General features: G+C 41.0%; 2 protein-coding genes across 4 annotated transcripts in view; one reads left to right on the top strand and one right to left on the bottom strand.

Moving 5' to 3' along the window:
- The window catches only part of PLPP1 (phospholipid phosphatase 1), a 121,710-nt gene extending 103,026 nt beyond the window's left edge, over positions 1 to 18,684 (top strand). For both annotated transcript variants that reach the window (XM_007195592.3, XM_007195593.2), the window contains exons 4-6: positions 4,122 to 4,179; positions 16,155 to 16,331; positions 16,897 to 18,684. In XM_007195592.3, coding sequence (XP_007195654.2) covers positions 4,122 to 4,179; positions 16,155 to 16,331; positions 16,897 to 17,028 — 367 coding nt within the window. In that variant the 3' untranslated portion in view covers positions 17,029 to 18,684. The remainder of the gene's footprint in view (positions 1 to 4,121; positions 4,180 to 16,154; positions 16,332 to 16,896) is intronic.
- MTREX (Mtr4 exosome RNA helicase) overlaps positions 17,257 to 22,953 on the bottom strand; it is a 135,429-nt gene continuing 129,732 nt past the window's right edge. For both annotated transcript variants that reach the window (XM_057540028.1, XM_057540027.1), the window contains exons 26-27: positions 18,873 to 18,977; positions 17,257 to 17,461 (exon numbers count right to left, since the gene is read on the bottom strand). In XM_057540028.1, coding sequence (XP_057396011.1) covers positions 17,409 to 17,461; positions 18,873 to 18,977 — 158 coding nt within the window. In that variant the 3' untranslated portion in view covers positions 17,257 to 17,408. The remainder of the gene's footprint in view (positions 17,462 to 18,872; positions 18,978 to 22,953) is intronic.

Genomic DNA, 22,953 nt, shown 5'->3' with positions numbered 1-22,953 from the left:
ATATAGCACACATATACATATGCACATGTTTGTATTATATGTTAAAATATACATAAATCTTAAAATACATATAAATCTTTTAAATAAGTAGCTGAGCTGGTGGGAGAGTAAAGGAATTTTTATGAGGCTGGGGTCAGTTAATGCTGTAGATTTGATGTGTGCCCTGAAAGTACCTGCCAATTCCTGGTAGCCTAGAGCCTGAGTTTTGATAGTCTCTGAACATGGGGCACAGGAGATAAAGGCTGAGTCCAGAGCAGTGTAGAAAGACAAATGGAAGGCCCGTGGATACTATAAGGACTGTCAAAGGGCAACATCCTCCCAGGAGGAACCATCAAAAAGAATTCTTAATCATAATATCATACTTGTACTCTTCTGAGGCCAGAATTCATACTATCTGTGTGGCTTAAAGAAAAAAAAAAAAAGGAGAAGTTTGAAGTGGATTGATAGTGAATCCAGCAGAAGAGAACACATATTTCTGGAAGAATTCTCTTTAAAGCAAGGACTCTTAAGCTTCCCTGCATGCAGAGTCCCAAGAATATGAGCTCATACTCTAATATAAATGAACATATAATCTATTCTAAGTGAGAGTCAGCAGATAAAACAAACTACATAAACTCTCAAAGATTGCAGATATTAGAATTACCCTATAGAATATAAAATCAACATATCTGCTGTATAGAAGTAAATTAAGAAGAGACTGAGAAATATGATGTAGGATCAAGAGAATCAAAATTCACTAGACAGATTTGCAAAAGATCCAAAGAGATCTTCTATAAATGATACATACATAGTAATTTAAATAAAAAAACCAGATTGGGGCTTCCCTGGTGGCGCAGTGGTTGAGAATCTGCCTGCCAATGCAGGGGACACGGGTTCGAGCCCTGGTCTGGGAGGATCCCGCATGCCGCGGAGCAACTGGGCCTGTGAGCCACAGTTACTGAGCCTGCGCGTCTGGAGCCTGTGCTCCGCAGCGAGAGAGGCCGCGACGGTGAGAGGCCCGCGCACCGCGATGAGGAGTGGCCCCCGCTTGCCACAACTGGAGAGAGCCCTCGCACAGAGATGAAGACCCAACACAGCCATAAATAAATAAAAATAAATAAAAAAAAAAAAAAAAAAAAAAAAAACCAGATTGATTAAGCAGATTAGACACAGTGAAAGAGAGGGAAGATAGACCTGAGGAGACTAAGATTAAAAATAGAAAAGAAAGGTTAAGAGATGTGGTGGGATAGAATGAAATGTCTAACATGTTGAATCAGAATCTCAGAAAATGATAATAGGATGGAGGATACATAATTCAAAGATGAAATGATTGAGACCTATCTATCCAAAACTGGTGAAGTATACAAATCCTCAGACATAGGAAGCCAACGAATACTAAAACAGATAAATAAAAGGAAATTCTGACTTAGAGACATGATAACAAAACTGCAGAATATTGAAGACTTTGGGGGTAGAGGAAGCAATTACAGAGAAAAGACATATAACTCAGAAAGGCATGGCAGACATATGGCTCACATTTTAACAGCAAATGTAGAAGCCAGAAGATAGTATGATGATATCCTCAAAGTGATGAGAAAAAAATCATCAACCTAGAATTCAAGGTATCATCATTCAAGAATTAATGCAAAATAAAGACATTTTCAACTAAAAGAATAACTAAAGGTGTAACTGTTTTGTGTTTTTTACTGTTTTGTGAGTTGGGAAGAGGAAAGGAAGAAAAGTCAGGTGGTAGGGGAAGAGCAGTGAGGTGGCTAGGAGGTTATTTGTGATTTAACCTCCTGGTGAACCCCAGAATACTTAGTAAATTCCATTAAAAAATTAAGAAACACTTTGTGTGAGTTGATTGCTTCTGATGACTGATAAAAGCTGGATTTGGTTGTCTTTGCAGTTTGTAAGGCTGAATGCTGATGTCGATGTTATGGTGAATTGAGAAGTAGGAACTCAGACCCTGGGGGGGTGGGGTGGGCGGATGGCTGTGAACACTCTTAAGGCTGTGGTTTTGGGGTTCAGACCAGGTTTAATGAGTTCTCCCAGGAGAAAGGGATGCCCTGGCTGACAAATGTTAAGAAAAAAAGTCATCTTAAGTTTGCTGTTTGGAATAGAATCCCATTCACAGCAAGTTACATAGTCAAGACCAGTCTACTTGCTCATTGTTTACTAGCCCTGGAGTTAGTGCAAACAGCTGCATTTCAGAATATATTTTTATCTCTGTAAATTTTCTTTTTGAATAGTCTTTCATAAGCTTTGATGGAAAGCTAGCTTAAATTGTTACTGTATGTATCTACTTTGATCAGAGTGGCTATAGTGAAGTGAGATGGTAGTCTAGGATTGGTTAAAATCTTAAGAACAGAGCAGGGTTCTTAGACCAGGGCCAAAATCTTAAACTTTTCAGTTGAGGTCACTGTGATGAAAACAATCTGCATTTTGACTACTCTTTGGATTTTATTAAAGTATCCATACAATTGTTTGTTCATTTGTGAATTATGGACATAATAAAATGCCCTTAAAAGCTGTATCTCCTAGAGACTTCAATGAAGAGATTTGTATGGAATATGAAAATAATTTGAATTCATGTTTTCGGTGTTTTATTGTTTTCTTTTGAATGGAAATAAAAGCCAGTGTTACCGTGATGTGTTTGATAACTTACTGTGGGTGAAGACTTAGAGACTGAGTCTCTAAGCTCTCCCTTCATGTTTTTAATCCCTGTCTGTCGAAGTCAGAGCCAGACTTCTTTGGCTGATCTTAAACTGGATAAAATATCTGTTTACATATTCAGAATAAACAACTAAAAACATTTTGTTTTCAACTAATGAAATCACCCTGTGAATGAACCAGAGGTGTTCGAAGCCATTACATGAGTTTGGTTTTTATGATTTTTGTGGCACAATCTACAGTGAATACTCTGAACATGGAGTTTCAGTGAAACTTTTAACTTGCTTGGCTTTGAGAACATTTCTGTGATCATGGTCATGTTGGCTTGATGGGACTTGACAATCCTTGAAATTGGGTTTTATTAACTTTAGGCTCTTCAATATAACTTACTGAAACTAGCCATAAAATATAAAGAACTCTGCTCAAATTATCTGATTTAAAACAAGGATTTGTATTGATCTTTCGATAGCCAAGTAGTTGGGAAGGCTAAAAGTGATTTATTTTTCTTGTTTTACATAGATTAAACCCAGGATAATTATCAAGTTTCATTACGTAAATCCTATTTGGCACAGGAAGTTGGAATATTCTCTTTCTTAGGAATGTATCTGATTATAAAAGAGACTATCATAATTCTTGGTGGAATCATCATCAGTATCTGCATAGGAAATCTCCACTCTCCTACTTACTCTCAGTTGCCAAACGTACACACATGACTTTCTGATATGTGTTGTAGGAGTCTTTTCTCCTCTCTGAATCAGGGGAACCAAATTCCTTTTGAACCAAGTAGGGTGTAATAAGTAAAATACTTAAGAACCTGGTTCCTCTTGGTTTTGTTCTTAAGTGCAATAGAATTAAGTTTTGTAAGCATGCTGTCATTTTTAGGTAGAAAGATGATACCTAGGTGTTTATAGACTATAATATTGAAAGAGCTGGTTCATTTGGTACAGGACTATCCGTGCACAGTGTGAAAATAAATGTCAAACAAAAGCACTTAATCTGGTGGGAAATCTAAGGCAAGATGCTAAAATAACACTTTAAAATTTTTGAATTTATTTTTTAAAAAGTAGTCAACTTGTGAGTGTTCCAAAGGAGGTATTCATTACTGCTGTTCAGGGACAAACCCTTCAAGTGGAAAATAAAACTTAAATCATGGTCACAGAAGTTTTTATGTAATAAAGTTAGGCCACTTATGCCAGTTATGGCTTGTCATGTATTACTTCAGAAATGCTTGGCAGGTTTGTTCTCAGCGACTCATTACCCATCCTAAAAGTATCAATAAAATGATACTGAGTAGAAATCGGACCTCAGACCCTCCTAGGACTCTTTAACTGCCCCCTGCCCCACCCTTCTGATTTCTGAAGGTAAGGGGAGGGAGCTGTGTACACTGGGGAGGTAAGGAGTTTTATGAAATAAAAAATATTCTTGGTCTGTAGGAGAGAAAATTAATGTTTCTCTTCTTTCTCTTCTAGATTGTCCTTTTACTCGGGCCACTCTTCGTTCTCCATGTACTGCATGCTGTTCGTGGCAGTAAGTACTCTGTGTCTGTTGAGGGTGGCTTACGTGCTGCCTGCACTTCATGTGCTCAGGTTTGGTGTCCCCTCCTGTGAGACCGCTCTGGCCTTCTCACCAGCTTCACCTCGCAGTCAGCTGTGAGCTGTTGCTGGCTGCACTAAGTCCAGAGGAGAGCTGGATGTCTGTACTCCTGCCAAAGCCAGTCACGACTGTTTGAAGCAGCTTTTTGTCCTGCATTTAGAGGAAGCAGACAGGCGCGCGTATAGCAAGCTGCAAATTGGGAACCTTCAGGATAACAGGGAGTCTTTACTCCTGAAGCAGACAAGTGGTCGAGGACACTTGTCACTTTTCTGACAGTGGTAGAGGCCTAAACCGATAACCATCAAGTCTGCAAGCCTGGTGCTAAGAATGAGGTGACGTGTCCCCTTACTTTGGGACACATTTTCTGAAACATACGAACAGCTTCTGCGTAATCTCGGCAGGGCACTGCTCTGATACACAGGCCAAGGTGACTGCTGCTCCTCACAGCCTCCCCTGACCGAGAGCCCCGGCGTCATCTGTGTGGCGTGGGTGCCGAGCAGCCTGCCTTCCCTGGGGGCTGCCGGGGTGAGGGCTTCTGATTATTGGATGTGAAGGCAGCTGTTGTTGCTCCTATTTGAGCAGGTTTTATTTTCCTTCCACTTTGTGAAACATCTCCCAGACTGCTTTCCATGGGACTAGAAAGGTTCTAACTTCAGGGAGAGCCAGTTGCCGCTTCAGGAGCTTGTCATCTATACAGTCTCCCGATGGCGATTCTGATTGCACTTGCATTATACAAAGTCAGCAGTGAAGAGTTAGAGAAGACTGGCACCCATATTTTGCATATCAAACTAGAGATGAATGTGTAGTGAGAGTAATTAGTGGAAGACCAGGCTTTAGGGTACACACAAGGGGTCTTTAAAAGTCAACTTAATTGACTTTTATTTTTTATAATGTCTTCTGTGTCTGTGTGTCTCTCTGTATGTATAAAATTATCAAGATTTGGTGGGAAAAGAAGGGAGAGGAGAAGATCTCTACCTTAACAGATCAGCTGTAATTTTTGTCTTGATTTTCTTTGTAAGTGGATTTTTTATATAGTTGTGCTGTGTAAATTTGTTGTTTCCCATTCCCCTTCCCCCTCTGATCACATTAAGTGCTATATGATATTAAATTCATGACATGGATTAAAGATTCACGATGTGTATTGTTAAGAGTAGCCTGCTGGGAGTTATTTGGTTTCATTTAGAGAGAATTTAACATCAGTTTTACCAAATCTTCCTTTTTTTTTTTTAATTCTAATTTATTTATTTATTTTTGGCTGTGTTGGGTCTTTGCTTCTGTGTGAGGGCTTTCTCTAGTTGCGGCAAGCGGGGGCCACTCTTCATCGCGGTGCGCGGGCCTCTCACTATCGCGGCCTCTCTTGTTGCGGAGCACAGGCTCCAGGCGCGCAGGCTCAGTAGTTGTGGCTCACGGGCCCAGTCGCTCCGCGGCATGTGGGATCTTCCCAGACCAGGGCTCGAACCCGTGTCCCCTGCATTGGCAGGCGGATTCTCAACCACTGCGCCACCAGGGAAGCCCCTCTTCCTTTTATTTGAAAAAAAAATTTCAAAAAATGAAAGAACGTAAAATTTATAAAACGTAAAAATTGCAGATGTGTTATATAAAATTCAAACCCAAACTTCAAAACCTTTTCAATAGAGCTAATTTTTGGCTTCTTCAACATTTCTGGAAATTGCAAGGCTTTCATCTTATGTTAATTTTGTGAGGAAGCAACAGTGTACCAATTCAGCAGAATTTAGAGCTCCCTTTTTAAAATATTCACCCAAATGTTTCTGAAAATGTGCCGTGGGAAATGTGACTTATTTGACGGTAGTAACAGCAAATACTGTTCTAGCAATCTCTGTTCATTTATCTTTCTAGGAAAAATTACCATGTTTTCTAAAGGGAGCCACCATATTTTTTTCTCTTTAAACAGGAAATGGGGACTGGGGGAGAAGGGGAAGGCTGGCAATGGCTAGAGCTATTAATATATCCTGAGAACTTTTCCCAAAGCAAAGTTTGTGACTATACTGAACAGCTTTTGAATGTTTGTATGCCCCAGAGCCAGACATCACCAGGGCTACTTTTGTGGTTTGTTATTCACTCACCTGTGTGTCAGTATCTTTAAGTCCCGTTTTATGAGAGAGAACTAAGAATCTGAGGTTTGGTTGATATTGATGATGATTTGCATTTACACTACTCTTAATTTTTGACTCCTTCTGAAAGCTCCCATGAAGTAGGAGTGGAGGGATGATTGCCACCCTTTCACAGATGGGGAAATAGGGGCCTTGGGAGGAGGCTGCTAAGGTCTACAAGCTCTCTGGGAATCTCTTGTTAATCAGTCTCCCTTGCTTTGTTGACTACTTGAGCTGGACCCTCGTCCAGTTATTTCGAAGAAGGTCAGGTGATGCAGATCTCTGAAAATAAAATGGTGACATATAACTTGCACCGTTTTTTTTAATAAATTTATTTTATTATAAATTATTATTTTTTTTTTGGCTGCTTTGGGTCTTCGTTGCTGCGCATGGGCTTTTCTCTGTTTGCGGTGAGTGGGGGCTACTCTTCGTTGTGGTGCGTGGGCTTCTCATTGCGGTGGCTTCTCGTTGCGGAGCATGGGCTCTAGGCGCGTGGGCTTCAGTAGTTGCGGCATGCAGGCTCAGTAGTTGCGGCACGCAGGCTCAGTAGTTGTGGCTCACAGGCTCTAGAGTGCAGGCTCAGTAGTTGTGGTGCACAGGCTTAGTTGCTCCGTGGCATGTGGGATCTTCCCGGACCAGGGATCGAACCTGTGTCCCCTGCATTGGGAGGTGGATTCTTAAGCACTGCACCACCAGGGAAGCCCGCCACCCACTGTTTTTAACTTCAAAGAATATTCTCAGCTGTATCATACTCCATGCCTTATATTTATTTTTGCTCTTCTTCTTTGCTTCTTGACCCTTCTTAAAATATCTGTATATTCGCTCAAATAGAAACTTTTACTGAGCTCTTTTGTGAAATATGAAATTAACGTATAGAGGATGAAATTATAGAGGGCCTTGATGGCCAGCCCACTCTGTGGACACCCAGGAGCAAACGAGGAGGCAAATTAGGGCTATAAGCAGAGGGCAGATTACCTCAACTTTAGTTTGGTGATTGGGTCAGTATCAGCTATTTAGATGCAAAGGTATAATGCAAAAGAAAAAGTTCAAATAGGTTTGTCATAGACCAGGAAATTTCTGGAGAAGCAAGCAGACCAGAGCAGCCATGCGCTGCGTTTCACTGACTCTGAGCAGTGGAAATATTTAGTTGATGTGGATGTAGGCTCCAGCTTTTATTTCAGCCCCTGAACACACAGATGTCTCCTTGCCTTCCAGGGTTCACATTTATATACCACACTTAACCACTACGCCCCCACCCCAGATTCCTTAGGCAATGACTCGTCTCGCTCCCCGAGGCATCTTGGCATCATGTGTCAGTCCCAGATTCAGGTGGACATGTAGTCATTTAAATCCTCTCTGAGGACAGTTTTTGATAGCCAGAACTTCCCTGTCAATTCCTGACACCCAGAAATTAACTTCTGGTTACAAATGTCTCTTAAAGAAAATACCTGACCATTGTTCTGCTCAGGCAGGGAGTGGAGCCCTGCACACTGTACAGCGCCTGGAGTTAGACCTGTGAAAACCACCTAGGTTGGCGGAAGCGCAGGGTAGGGTTGCACGTAGCCAGTTGATGTGCTTAGTGACGCCCCTGGAGTTTGGCCACGTGCCAAAGATTCCAAATTTACTTGATTGTTCAGGAAAAGAGGAATGGGATGAGACTGTCCTTTTTCCAGTACAGTAAGGAATACACTGAAGTACTTTTCCCAGCACTGTCATATTTTGGCTGTAACCCCAGAGTGTTTCTATCACTGCCTGTTATGAAATTTCTATATGAAACTCTACAATAGGAGCCCAAGTACCTCTCAGTGTCAGTGCTTCAGCTTGGCTTCCCTCCCTGCTGCAGAATGCCTCGTATCTGGGCCTTGCCCCCACCTCTGTGTTTAGATAGTGCTTGCCCCCATCTCTGTCTTACTCAGACCCTCTGACACCACCTACTTTCCTCAGCATTTGTACGGTCCCTCATCTGGCATTGACCATACACTACCTAGCACTGTTGATATTTCATGAAGTTGTTTCCCAAACTGTGAATTAATGTGAGCATTGGGCAAATGGCCCATAAACTACATGAATCCTGCCTAATTTTAAGGTAGGATTTGAGATTTAAATTTAGGAACTCTGTGAATCTTAAAGATGGTAAAATTAAAGTCTAGAGAAGAATAAACTGAGGCCTGCCCTGCAGTGCTCTCCTGGCCAGGTCTCATCAGATGAAGGTGGAACAACACAATGTGCCTGGCTTGGTATTAGAAGCAATGTTTCAAAATAAGTAGACCAAGGTATATTTCTTTGTGTTGAGCATGCTGTTGCTAGTCTAATTCAGGGGTTGGCAGATTTTTTCAGTCACAGGTCAGATAATATTTAGGCTTTCTAAGCCAGGTGCAATCTCAGTCGCATATTCTTTTTTTTTCAAATAGCTCTTTAAAAATGTGAAAATAATTCCTTGACTGTGGTTGAAAATGGGGGGGGGAACCCTCTTATTTTTTTTTATATGATTTTAAAAATTTTATTTATTTTACTTACTTATTTTTGGCTGCATTGGGTCTTCATTGCTGTGCGTGCGCTTTCTCTAGTTGCGGTGAGCGGGGGCTACTCTTCTTTGCAGTGCACGCGCTTCTCATCGCGGTGGCTTCTCTTGTTGTGGAACATGGGCTCTAGGCGTGCGGGCTTCAGTAGTTGTGGCACGCAGGCTTCAGTAGTTGTGGCACGCAGGCTTCAGTAGTTGTGGCTCGCGGGCTCTAGAGCACAGGCTCAGTAGTTGTGGCGCACGGGCTTAGTTGCTCTGCGGCATGTGGGATCTTCCCGGACCAGGGCTTGAACGCGTGTCCCCTGCATTGGCAGGCGGATTCTTAACCACTGCACCACCAGGGAAGCTGGAAACCCTCTTATTTTAAGAATAAAGTACAGGTGTACCTTATTTTATTGTGCTTCACTTTATCACACTTCACAGATAGTACGTTCTTTGTAAATTGAAGATTTGTGGCAACCCTGCACCAAGCAAGTCTATGGGTGCCATTTTTCCAATAGCATTTGCTCACTTCGTGTCTCTGTGTCACATTTTGGTAATTCTCAAAATATTTCAGACTTTTTCTTTATTACTGTTATATCTGTTGTGCTTATCTGTGATCAGTAATCTTTGATATTACTGTTGCAAAAATATTACAGCTCGCTGGAGGCTCAGATGATTGTTAGCCTTTTTTAGCAATAAAGTATTTTTAAGTTAAGGTATGTACTCTTTTTTAGACAAAATGCTATTGCACACTTAATGGACTGTACAGTATAGCATAAACATAACTTGTATATGCACTGGGAAACCAGAAAATTAATGTGACTCTCTTTATTGCGATATTCACTTTACTGCAGTGGTCTGAAGCCAAACCCACAATATCTCCAAGGTATGCCTGCATTAAGAGACTTTATGATGCAATAGCATTTTATAGTTAAGTGTTACAAGGTCAGTCTCGGAAAGGCAAAATAAAAATGAACCAGCTTCAAAAAATACCTTGTTCAACAATCAAATTTTAAAAATGAGGTTGTACAACTAGATCCTTTAATGGAAGCTAAATGTTTTTTTTTTCTTCAGAAGTTTTAGACAGCAAAAGAAAGGTGATATCCTACTCTTCAGTGATAATAAAATAATGGAAGAATGTTTACATAGTGTCATAGACATTGAGTTTCCTTATTTTTTAAAAAAGTGTAATTTTTTACACAAAAGGAAAAATGTGTACACCTTCTTTTTTCCAGTGTGGTCCTGTGCACTGGGAAGTCCTCACTGTTTATTCTGACAACGTTGTCTTTGTGACCCATACCGTGAGGCTCTTCATAAAGTGGCCCACAAGTGTTAGCTTCTCTGTGTTTTGGGGGAGGCCTCTCTGCACTTGGCAGTGAAGCATTTGCTGCCTGCACGGTGGAGCTTCTTCCTACAACGCTCCTCTCTGGGCTTGAATATCTAGTTATTTTGAGCAAATTGACTCCTGTCCTTCCTGCCCTAAGGAATAAGAACATTGCCTTTATGAATCTCTAGTAATATCCCAGCTAAGCAGCTTTTATTTCTTTAAAAATATCAGGCATAGTAGCTTATATTCAACCCATTTTCAGTAGGTTTTACTTTGCTAAGAGAGATTGGACACTTTATCCTGCATTTGAGCCTTAAGATTTACATGGGGTTTTCCTGACCAGAAGCCCTACCTGAAGAGTGGCATTTGCTCATTTTGGAGGCAAAAACTACCCCTGAAACCTTCCTTTTCACAAAGGCCAGTGGCGAGGCCTGGTTTCAGTGAGAGCATTCCTTGGAGGATATTGGTCGAGTCGCAAGGCTAATTCTCTTCAAACTAGTTTCTGCTTTCTGAAACTGGGCTCTGCAGTCAGTGGTTGTAACTGATTTGCTCTGAGCTCTTGATTTGACTCACTGGTCAGGTTCAAGACAGGGAGGAATAGATAGACCTCACTGCAGTTTCCTTTTGGGGCCTTGAGGTTAACTCCCTCTCCCTATCACATCCTCCTGTGGTATTTGTCTATCCTCCTCCTCTTAATAGATGAAAATGGGGGGAGGGAGGAGTGTAAAGGCTAGTGAAGTATATGCTGTATCTTTGTCTTTCCTGTTCACTCTTTTTCATTTCCCAACTTGTGTCTCCTGGAAATCCAAGGCCTGTTGCATTTCCCTGTATGTCAGAGCAGGGATGCCACCAGGCAGGTTCATGTGCTCCTTTTATAGAACATGACTGTTCTCTTAAACATTTCAGGACACTGTTCAAATTTGTGGGGGAGGTAGGCATAGGAGGTGTAGTCCTTTATACTGGACACCTAACTGGGGATCCTCCCCCATCCATTCTCTCTCCTTGGCTCACCCTTGTGTTAATTCCCTTTGCTTCTCCTCTTAAAAACTTCGTTACCACTGCAAATCCAGCTCCGTGTAAATCCCTGGATTAGGCCCTCTTTTCTACCTGCCTCTTTACGTCTACAAGTCTTCCACTGCTGACTGGCGTTTTGTGGATTGCCCTAGTGACGAAACTCGCCAGCTGCATTTGTTTTCATCCTTTGTTCCTTTGCTGTCCCGCACTGGGGCTTCATGAATCCTGTACTATTACAGCGTGAAGCTTTTGCTTCTGGGAAGCACCTCAGTGAAGTGCTGCAGGTTATTGCTTTTGTTCTGCCGTTTCCACCTTGTCTTTTATTTCTAGTTGTGAACTATTTTGGAGCTTTTTCCTTCACCAGAAAGTTGGATGTTAGGATTGGGAGGCATCCAGAGGCTAGGATCTCTCATCAAGCAGTACCCCCTTCCCCCCAATGAAATACCCACTGGGCAGGTCAGTTAGCTAGGCCAAAGTGAAGCATGTTCAGAGAAGAATCTTAGAATGGGCCTGAGAGAATGATAGATGAGTCATTCGGCTTAGGGGCTCACACCCTTGTACTGTTTGCAGAAAAAAAGTCATAGAAGTAAATCCCATGCCTAGTGCCACAGTTCTCTTGTAATGGTGCCTTCAGTGGACATTTAGTATGTTTGTTCTGGTGTGGGATTTTATTTTTCTAAGTTTGTCTCCTTGTTTGAACCCAGGTGTACGAACAGCCTGTTTTCCTTTTCATTTGAAACGTACCTTTTTAAAAAGTAAAACTCTCTATCATTTGAGTCACAGAAATTCAAATTTAAAAATAAAACAAAACAGGATTTTGGTTAAACACACAGAGGAGGCTGTTAACTGGCTTTTTTTTTTTTAACATCTTTATTGGAGTATAATTGCTTTACAATGGTGTGTTAGCTTCTGCTGTATAACAAAGTGAATCAGCTATACATATACATATATCCCCATAACCCCTCCCTCTTGCATCTCCCTCCCACCCTCCCTATCCCACCCCTCTAGGTGATCACAAAGCACCGAGCTGATCTCCCTGCGCTATGTGGCTGCTTCCCACTAGCTATCTATTTTACATTTGGTAGTGTATATATGTCAGTGCCACTCTCTCACTTCGTTCCAGCTTACCCTGCCCCCTCCCCGTGTCCTCAAGTCCGTTCTCTAGTAGGTCTGCATCTTTTTTATCTTTTGGTTGTGAGCAGCTGACTTACGTAGATCTCCTAGAGGAGAGGATGGTTTATAGTAAAGACATACATGGATTAGAACAGGCACACCACCAGGAACATAACTTTTTCCATGTGTCTCACTGACCACCTGGTTTTTTACAGTGTGGCTGCCACTCCACACCGTGGCTGCTTCATTCTTTTCTATTAAATGGCTCGTTCTTATCTAACCATAGCTTTTGCTTCCTCTTTAGTTTGCAAGTAGCCTATCATGTATCCGTTAGGTGCCATTTCTACAACTTCTGAAAATAGAGAACTCCTTACTCCCAGCGTAAATCCCAGAGGGCACATTACAGCCCAGCAGATTTCTAGGTCAAGCCTGTTCTAAGTCAATACTCAGTGCCCTCCCAGAAAACAAGGCAGGGCTAAGTGGTCCCCTTCAGTTTTGTCTGTGGATCAGCAGTTTCCCCCAGAGGGAAAACTGAAAGTTTTTTAAAATAATTAATTAATTAATTAATTTTTGGCAGCGTTGGGTCTTCGTTGCTGCACGTGGGCTTTCTCTAGTTGCGGAGAGCGGGGGCTACTCTTCGTTGCGGTGTGCGGGCTTCAGTAGTTGTGGCTCATGGGCTCTAGGGTGCGTGGGCTCAGTAGTTGTGGCTTGTGGGCTCTAGAGCACAGGCTCAGTAGTTGTGGCGCACGGGCTTAGTTGCTCTGCCGTACGTGGGATCTTCCCGGACCAGGGCTTGAACCTGTGTCCCCTACATTGGCAGGCGGAATCTTAACCACTGCGCCACCAGGGAAGCCTGGGAGAATTGAAAGTTGTAGATGCTGCCACTGAACCAGTCTGGTACCATATACAACATTGGATATGGAGTTCTGTTAAGTTCTAAATCTTAAGAGATAAGCAATTGAATGCCTTACCTCTAATGGGTTTAGTGCACATGTGATTAACATATGCATGTGTGGGAAGAAGGGGAACAGTGGAGGTTGCAAAGGCAGGGACCTACAGAGCCTTTTTATTATCAGCTCTGGTATTAAAGCATGAGCTGTCCCTGTATCTAGTTCTAACGTAACAGGGCTGAGGAGCATCAGATAGTCAGCTCCTCTGAGACAGGGAAAGATGGAGGAATGGAGACTTCTTTTTAATGAAACATACATACTTTCTTCTCCCCTCAAAGGACAAGGAGTAGAATTTTAAAAGTTATAAATCCACAAAGTCAAAGAATGGAAAAGGAGACAATAAGCAAGAGGTAAAGATTCTGGAAAGCAGTTAAATGAGTGGTAGGAGGAAGCCAAGTCTCTAGCGCCTCCAGAGAGTGGGAGCTTAAAAGATTTGCACTGCAGAACCTGAGAAAGGATGAGGAAGTGGAGCCACCAGAAAGACAGCATGGTGTGCTTTGTTGGACCGGCTCATGTAGGACAGACTTCTGGCTGGCAACATGGGAGGGGAGTTGTCGAGGTCTGGAGTTGTTTAGGGCATGTCAACTGTGGAACTCAGTTGACCCAAGTTTCAAGAAACTCAATGTTTACCGCCTTGGGGTCTACTGAAATGGAAGAGTCTTCCCAGGGAAGAGCAGGGCTAGAGGTGGTGCCCAGCTTTTGTAGAGCTGCATTGAGTACCCTGGACCCAGGGAAACACAGAACAGGCATATAGGAAGCACACTCAATTAACCAACCTCACCCAGAGCTGAGAACTGTTCTGTGACCAGAGCCTGCACTCAGGCCATTAGTCAGCAGAAGGGCCAGAACACAGAGTGGAGCACAAGGTTAGGTGTATGATCACAACTGGGGAATCCCAGAGCTCCCACAGGGGGAGTGACCTCTGGATCCACACCGAGGGGACCATCTGTACTTGGGTAGACGTGTAAGAAGAAACTAAGTACTTAGAGGGTAAAGGGTTCACCTCAAGTATATTGCAACTTATTTGATTACTGATCCATAAGTGAATGTTATTTTCACAGGGATGTTGAGGAAGAGATTGGGGCAAATTAATACTTATTTAACAGATGTCTGCAGGCTACCTAGAGTCAAAGTCAGGGTTCTTTCAAAGGAAAGTATTGTTAGAGGGATTTTAGAATCTTAAGTGAGGAAGAGCCTTAAAGTTCTGTCTCTGAGTTTCCTTTAGGTAAGGACTAGCTTTACGTCCATTTTAGAGGTTTTTTTTGCTTTTTGGTTTTTTTTATTGCTGTGTCGCTAGCAGGGATGGGTGCAGTTCTCCCTAAGATGTCTGCATTCATGTAAGTATTTGTAATTCTTAGGTATATGTTTTTATAGTCTGAATAACCCATGCCTTTAACCCTCATCTGAAAAGGTAGCTTAATAATAACCAGAAGAGGGTCAGTTAAACTTGATATATGAAACTTGGCTTCAGCCCTAGTCAAGGAACTGTCCTCCTTAAAATGAACAAAAAGTTTCCAATTAAAATAGAACGAATGAGGTGAATCTTATCTGGCATGGCTGTGGTACCTAATTGGGCTTCAGTTGGCACATGTCAACTTTGTTACAACCAGAACCAACTATCTTCCCAACTCTAGAATCTTGAGACAAGCCTCTTACTCCTTATGTTTTTATAGCTTCAACAACAACAAACAAAAAAAGGGGAGAGGAGCTCTACAGAAAGCCAGTAGCACTTCAGCCAGCTAAGGAGTCCAACTCAGTTAAACAACTGGTATGCTCTTTTAGGGTTAGATGTTTATACTATAAAGTACTTGATAAAATTAGACAACCTCTGGGGCTTTGCCAGGTGCTGAGAACTGAACACACACAGCAGTGCCCAAAGAACTGGAAATGGATTTGTGTATCTATTTTAAATAGGCAGCATCATTGGGTACAGCCACATAATTAAATGCAGTCCTCAGAAAACAATTTAAGTATATGAGCCATAAATTACTGAGCAGAGTTTTTAAAAATGAATATTAAGAAGTATATTCTTATTGGATAGAAGTTAGTTAGGAAAAAATTTTTTTTAAAAAAATGAGACTATATTGGCTGAAAGGAGTTCATAGGAAACTATTCCAAATTCATTCTACATTACAATCTTTAGGGATGCACCCGAAGTCAGAGGCAGGCTGACATGGCAAAGGCAAGATTCTCAGGTCTGATTAGAAAAGTCATAGAACTTAAAGGGTACAGGTGCTATTGAAAGAATAGACTCCTTTACTGGATCAGGACTAAACTACAAACTGTATTATTTACTTAGGCAGATTATTGTATTTACTTACAAATACAGATTATTTATTTAGTCTCAGTTGCTCTGTTAAATAATTTGAGGCCAGAGGAGCTCCCAAGTAAATTGTTTGGGTGAATTAAGCAAACTTAGTTCCTAGATAGGCTGGGTAGAAAATATAGTAGCCTGGCCCAGGGTAAGGGCAACCTGTGCTCAGAATGCTAGCAGTTGATCTCAAGACTCTAAACTAATGACAGTTATAATTCAAACTGGAAGGTGAGGAGCTGCCCCCTGAAATCCTAGAAGGTCAGAAACACTTACCTTGTTCATAATTTGAAGAGTGGTCTAAGTAATAAATTATGTTACTAGGGCAATAGTTTTTATTCTTTTAATTTTTTATCCTTTTGGTTTTGTTTTGGGATTAATTTTTAGGTATTAATGAGTACAAGAATGCTTGCCTAAAGCCCTGTTCCATATATAATAAATAAATTATTTAATGAATATTAATACTTAGTGACTGTCATTTTAAACATCAGTCCTTTAGCAATGTGGTGATAATTAATATAAAACATAGTCTCCAGTTGGTATGTTAAGCTCTTTTCTTTATTCTTATCTTTTCTGTTAGCTTTATCTTCAAGCCAGGATGAAGGGAGACTGGGCAAGACTCTTACGCCCTACACTGCAATTTGGTCTTGTTGCCGCATCCATTTATGTGGGCCTTTCTCGAATTTCTGATTACAAACACCACTGGAGTGATGTGTTGACTGGACTCATTCAAGGAGCTCTGGCTGCAATATTAGTTGTAAGTATACAGGGCAGGAGCCTGAGAAACACTTGGATAAATAAGTAGAAAAAAATGTCCCAATGAGAAAACTATGCTAAGGCAGAGAATGTGGCTCAATAATTGCTACTGGGTAAGGACCCCAATGTTATTAAAAGTCATTTTAGGATAGATAGCAAATAATACCTACGTTACTTACTCCTTGCAAAAGTTATTTAAAAATTTACTCAATTTTTTTTTAATTGTAAAAAGCTCTGGCTATAAACAGTTTTCTTTTTAGTGTGAATTGAAAAAAAAAAACAAACAAACTGATTTACATGAGGAATGACACTTTCATTAAGGGCTAGCAGAGTGAAGCTATCTGCCTAATACATAACAGAGCAACTCTCAGAATGTCCTTAACAAAAATTCCTGTTAGCCACTAATTTATTCGTACCCTTAACCTGTACCCTGTAATGTATATCCTTTTGTTTATATTTATTTTTTGCACACTGCTTATTGCAACTTTGTATATGGTTTTAAAACTTATTTAAAATTGTATCATTAAATACTTTGCCCCATTCTAAATGTTACCTGTTCTATACAGGCTGTATATGTATCAGATTTCTTCAAGGAGAGAAATTCTCCTTTTAAAGAAAGAAAAGAGGAGGACTCTCATACAACTCTGCATGAAACACCAACGACAGGGAATCACTATCGGAACAGTCACCAACCTTGAAGGTGGCAGAGTGCCCAGATGAAGCTGGCCTGCTTTCTAAAGGAAAATGATTGCAACCAGAAGGCAAGAGGATGCGTCCTTCTTCCCAGTATACAAGCCTTTAAGGGGACTGCTGCTACTGTACCTCTTGGATGCCCACTTTACCTGTGTGTATATAGTTACATTTAACACAATGGTTATCGAATAGCTCTAAGTTCATTACAAAAAATTTCAATTCACTAAAACAAATGCCCCACCTGTACATTTTTTTATTAAAAAAATGTAATGCTTATGTACAACTGTGTATGTAATATGCTTTCTTAGAATGATGCTTGATTTAAATATAATACATCAGACAGGTGGTGAACAATTTAAAATCCCACATTCCTTTAGCTGACTCTTTATAAGTAGAGGCTGGCAGCAAACACAATATCTCTCTTGATTTTGGTGATTCCTAAGAGAAAAGAAAATACGGTTTAAAATTTCAAGACCACAGAGAATGTAATTCCCCTCCCCTGGGGTTTTGAAGACAGCACAACAATCCTGATTAAATTTGGTGAGGGCAAGCCTGGAAATTACAAAACCTTGCTTGCCTGAAAGACACCTAGAGGAGTTCACAGCCACCTCTGAGAGATGGGAAACTTAGAAACCAGACCCCTGTTCTCATGACTCTTGAATCTAAAGTACCCCGTGTGTGCGGGGGTGTCTAAAATTATTCAGAAAGACCAGAAGGACTAAGCTGTCCAAGAAGTTAGTTGACCCAAAAGCATGAATTTTTCAGCCTGCGATGGAAGGCCCTACATTTCAGTTACCATGTGAAATTCTTTCTGGACTAAGGACAAACAAATTTTATCATATAGAAGTTTACAAAACTAGACTTAAATGTGGAGTGATTAAAGAGGTCTGCCTCTATTTAACAATGTTGAAAATATAAGCCAGTTTTCATAAACCTCTTCTTAGGATACTAAGTTGCTAGCAGAATCACTAGGTTTGACTGTGAGCAGCTAATAACTCAGAGCAGCTATGTGGCTGCTATTCTTTGATGTTTTAATTCATAGTCCTTTTTCTTGGCCAGCATTCAGATGATGGAATGAAATTATCTGCAAGCATGTATGCCTCCCCCCATTACTACCACCTTGGTCTAGCCGTTCTTTCCTGATCTGGTCTTCCTGCTTCCACCTTGCTAATCTACAGACTTGCCTGTGATGCAACAGCAAGAACTGCCTTGTGAAACCCAAGTCAGAGCACACCACTCCTGTGTTCAAAACCTCCAATCATTTCAGAGGAAAAAGCTGAGGGCTGGGAGCTACATGACCATTTCTTTTCTTCCTCCAACCCCTACTATTCTACTCACTGTTCAGCTGTGCTCCATCCACACTGGCCTCTTGTTGTTGCTTAAGTATATCAAGTGTCTATGAAGGACCTAAATGCCACCTTCTGAGTAGGGGACCCTAGGCCATCGTATCCATCCTCCAATTCCCCACTGTCTCTTCCTTTGTTTTTATTGCTACCTGATATATTTTAATTGTTGACTTGTTTACTGTCCACCTCCCTGCACTAGAATGTGAGCCCCATTAAGGCAGGGGTTTGTATCTTTTTTGTTCACTGCTGTATTCCCTGGTGCTTAAAACAATGTCTGGCACACAGTAAGTGCACAATAAATATTTTGAGATTTTATATATATTCATTTACAAACTTTTTCCAACACACACACACTGATATTTTCTTTGAACACTACGAAATGGCCCTTCATGGCAATCCAGTGAAGGGCATCAGAAAATGGTCTCCTAGGTTGTGGTCAAGAGCTCAAGTCTCAACAGGATTTGCCTAAATTATTAGAAAAAGCTTATGGGCTGGATACTGACCTTCTGAAAATTTATTTTCCAGCTCAGTGTTTCCAATGGCTTTTGCTGCTTGACACATTTGTCGAAGTAGTTCTTCCAGGCGCCTCATACAACGAATTATGCTGCCTGGACAGAAGAGGAAACAAATCACTTGTAAAGTGTAAATAATCAGGAATAGCAGAACTGTTGTGAAGATGCAAGGAAGGTGAACATGGGATGATTAACTAATAGTACTTTGAGGGACTTCTCCTGCAGTAAACCAGTAGTAAACATGACTGGTGACTGCTAGGCACCAGGAAGGCTACAAAGATGAAAAGTTTAATTCCCATCCTTGACTAATGGTAGAGAGAGTCATGGATTTATTATAATGTGTTGACACTTGCTGTTAGAGAGGTAACTAAACAAAATGCCCTGGGAGCACAGGAGAGAGCAACATGGGTGAAAGGTAGCAAAGGTGACATATAACTTGGGTCTCTTATGAATGAGGTCCCTGTCAGGCAGTGACAAGGGAAGACCACTGAGACAATGTAGGAAAGCAGCTATTCAAGGACCCTGAGTGTGGCCTACTACGGCCTCTGGATACTATCCTGTGAAGAGAATGCAACAGGGAATTTTTAAGCACGGGGATTAACAGGATCAGATTTGTCATTTTAAAGGTGCAATCAATCATTCTTCTGGACCTTAAATAGACTCTTTTCATCAGTGCTTTCCTCACACAGTGCATCCTCAATGAAGCATAAAAGAGATCAGTCTCTTCCCACTGGATGTGACCCCCTGTCTGCGACAAGTGTTTGCATCACAGGTGAAGTTGTAAACACAGTTTCACTTCTGTCAGACTTGCACGAGGAGGGGCCTTGGGATCCTTTCTCTTAAGTGCTACCTGCCTAAGTTTAAAACTCTTGGATTTCATTTTTAATGTCTGAAATACATTAGGAATATCAGTTCTCTCTGATATGCAAGCTGTTAACTCACACTTCAGGTCCTTATTTAACTCCTTGCAACACTGGAAGAATTCATTAACATGTATCAAGTTCTTGTAATATACTCCATGTGCAGTGTTGAGGGCTCCTTTTTACCTTTTAATGCCTTCCACATTATGGTACAATGTGCCCAAGGGAGAAAAACAGTAGAGAGATTTAACTCATAAAGCAGAAGGGAATTTGAGCTTAGACAAAGGCAAAAATATAAGCCATATACCTAAGAGAGTCATCAGGATTCAGCAGGAAGTGCCCATGTACATGTACAGCACCTTTTCTCTCTGAGAAAATGTTGCACGAGGGCCTGGGCTGGTAAGGACAACATGCCTGGTTTCTGAACCCACCTATGGGCCAGAGTAAGCAGAACACAGAGATGCTAGTTCACAGCGAGAGGTTTATGGGATGAGATTGGTCAACAAGAGGACCACCAGCACGTATGTCAACCTGAAAGATCAATGGGGATACCTCTCTTAAAAGGATGCTATCATCTCCTACTTATAGGATGTTCACCTAATCTAGACTTGGTTATAAAAGGAGTGAGCTGAGACACCTGGAGTTAGAGGAAAGAAGACTGGATGGTGACTTGGATACTAGGAAAGATTCAGCTAAGTAATTAGCTCTATGATCTAGGCCCTTATTCTACTCTTATTTCCCCTTCTCATTTGTAAGGTAAATGATGATAAATGCAATTTAAACAGAGGGCTTACTTTACCTAACTGGATTTGTCTCACTTGAGATATGAGATGCACAAATTCTGTGACAGGGGCAAAGCTCTAAAGGAATGTAAGGTCATAATACAGTCCTTGAACCAAAATATTCAAAGTTCATACTTTATTGTCCTTCCTCTTCTCCCATTAAAAGGTCCATGGAGTTCTTGGAGAAGTAGGGTCAAGACTGATATCTCACCTCCACATATCCATACATCTTACCATAATCCTGGCTTTCTTATTATAGGAGAGTAAAGTAATTGATGTTTATAATAAGACTTAGGCATCAAGGAAAGGTGAAATAAGGCTGAGCATGTTTTGAGAAAAAAGGGTGATGTCCAACATTTTCTGAGTACTTTGTGGCAGGTCTATAATCTATGTTTTGTGTAAATTTTCTTGTTTGACCCTTACAGTTCCATGAGACAAGTACTGTTATCCCTATTTTACAAAAAGGGAAAAGAAGAAGCTCAGAGAAATGATAACTTGACCAAGGTCAGAGCCGGGAGTATATGATGGAGTCAGGATTTAAATCTAGACAGTAAGATTCTACAGCCTAAGCATTTAACCATATTATATTATAGTGCCTCACAAAAATGATTTATCTATATTTTCTATAAAAATACTACTTTCATAAATTTCAGTTTTAATTAAATTCAGTTTATACATTTAAAATAACCGAGAAAAAATTGTAAATATTTAGTAAGATTTTCAGGTCATACTCTAAGCTCCTCACTTCTGTTATAAATCTTCATTGCCAGGCAATGCCAAAGAATTTGCAGTAATGGGTTTCCAGAAGTAGGAAGTGGAAATTGGCAAGTAGGATCCAGTCACAAAGAGTCTGTTTTCTTAATTCGGCAATCAGAGTAATGACTTGTGATAATTTCAGTGAAATGGGGGACTAGGTTACTATGGCTCAAGAAGGAAATGGGAGGTAGGGAGTTGAAGATGGTCTATTCTCGACTACTCTTTCCAAGCCTGGCTTGTGAAAGGATTGAGGGACTGAGGATGACGATGACAACAAGATAACTTCCTAAATAATGACGGCAGCAGCGAACACTTACTGACTACTTTGTGCCAGGCACTGTACTAAAGGCTCTACAGGCATGACATTAACCTCACAATATGAGATAAGAGCTATTATTATTACCATTTTATAGCTAAGGAAACAGGCACAGTTAAGTAACTTGCCCAGGATCATTCATCTAGTGAGTGGGTAGGACTTAAGACCAGGATATATGCTCTTGCTCTTAAACACTGGATGTTATGTTGGTAGCTGGAGAAGACGTGGATGAGAAATATAAACACATTCATATGCTAAAATGGAAGCAGAAAGGACGTGACTCAAAGACTGAGAAGGTGCAGAAAACAGTGGAAGGCGGCCCTGGAACTGAGTGCAATTTCCTCTTAAGAGGAAAATAAGGGAAAGGATATATGCCATGAATTTCTAGGTTAAGACAGACCTAGTGGCATCTCCCTTTCCTCTGAAGCAGGAGTGATCACCTAGAAATCTGGGGCAAAGTTGAGGCAGATGCTTAAGGAGAGCGGTGAGGATCTGGAATTGCCTCTAAGAGAAGTCTCAGAGCCAGAGAGAAGTCCTGCGTGGAGGACATAGTCTCTGGACGTGGACAGACCAGGGATTACATGCATGATGTTAACCTCATAATACGAGATAAGAACTATTACTCTTCCCACTTTATAGCTAAGGAAACTAAGCAGTAGATGGCATCTACTACTTGAGGGACTGTACGAGCAAGCTGTGGGAAAGACTAAGTGAGGTAGAATGTTCAAAGTGTACCTAGCTGGTGCTCAATAATCTCCTCCTCCTCCTGCTACTTCTATTATTACTAGGAAGGTTTAATGTGATTCTGAGGTTACAGACTACGGCTTTTGATGACACCAACCATACAATTATTCTCCAGCAGAACTCTGCTGTGAAAGTATAGGAATAGAGAAAGTGAATTATTAGACTGATCCAGGTTGGTGGTGCATAAGGCAGATGGAAAAACAAGAATATCAGTTGCTTCCTAATTCTCTCTCCATGACTAGAAAAAAGGAACTGTGTTTCAGAAGGAAAGTTCTCTGTAAGCAGTGGCTGTGTCCTCTCCACAGCAGGTCTCCAAGAGAATGAGGAAGCAGCTATGTGATATCTACCTGGTGTTTACTTCCTGTTACTGAGACAACTCATTCTGACACCAATAAACTATATTAAGATTTTGAAAATTAACAGAACAAATGCTGCTTCTTTTACTAGCAACCTTTAACAGAAAAAAATAGTGATTTCACAGAAGATGTTGTTTCCAAGCAGGAAGAGACTGTCGTTAGCCACTTCCAACATTCTACTACCATTTTACAAGTGAGAAACCCTAGAGGTGGTTAATGCCATTCAGGTTCAGGTTAACAGTTTTACATCTAGGATTA

This window comes from Balaenoptera acutorostrata, chromosome 2 (genome assembly GCF_949987535.1).
Source record: "Balaenoptera acutorostrata chromosome 2, mBalAcu1.1, whole genome shotgun sequence".
Taxonomy (NCBI): Eukaryota; Metazoa; Chordata; class Mammalia; order Artiodactyla; family Balaenopteridae; genus Balaenoptera; species Balaenoptera acutorostrata.
Note: the sequence above shows the minus strand (reverse complement) of the source record. Positions and strands in the feature narration are given on the sequence as shown.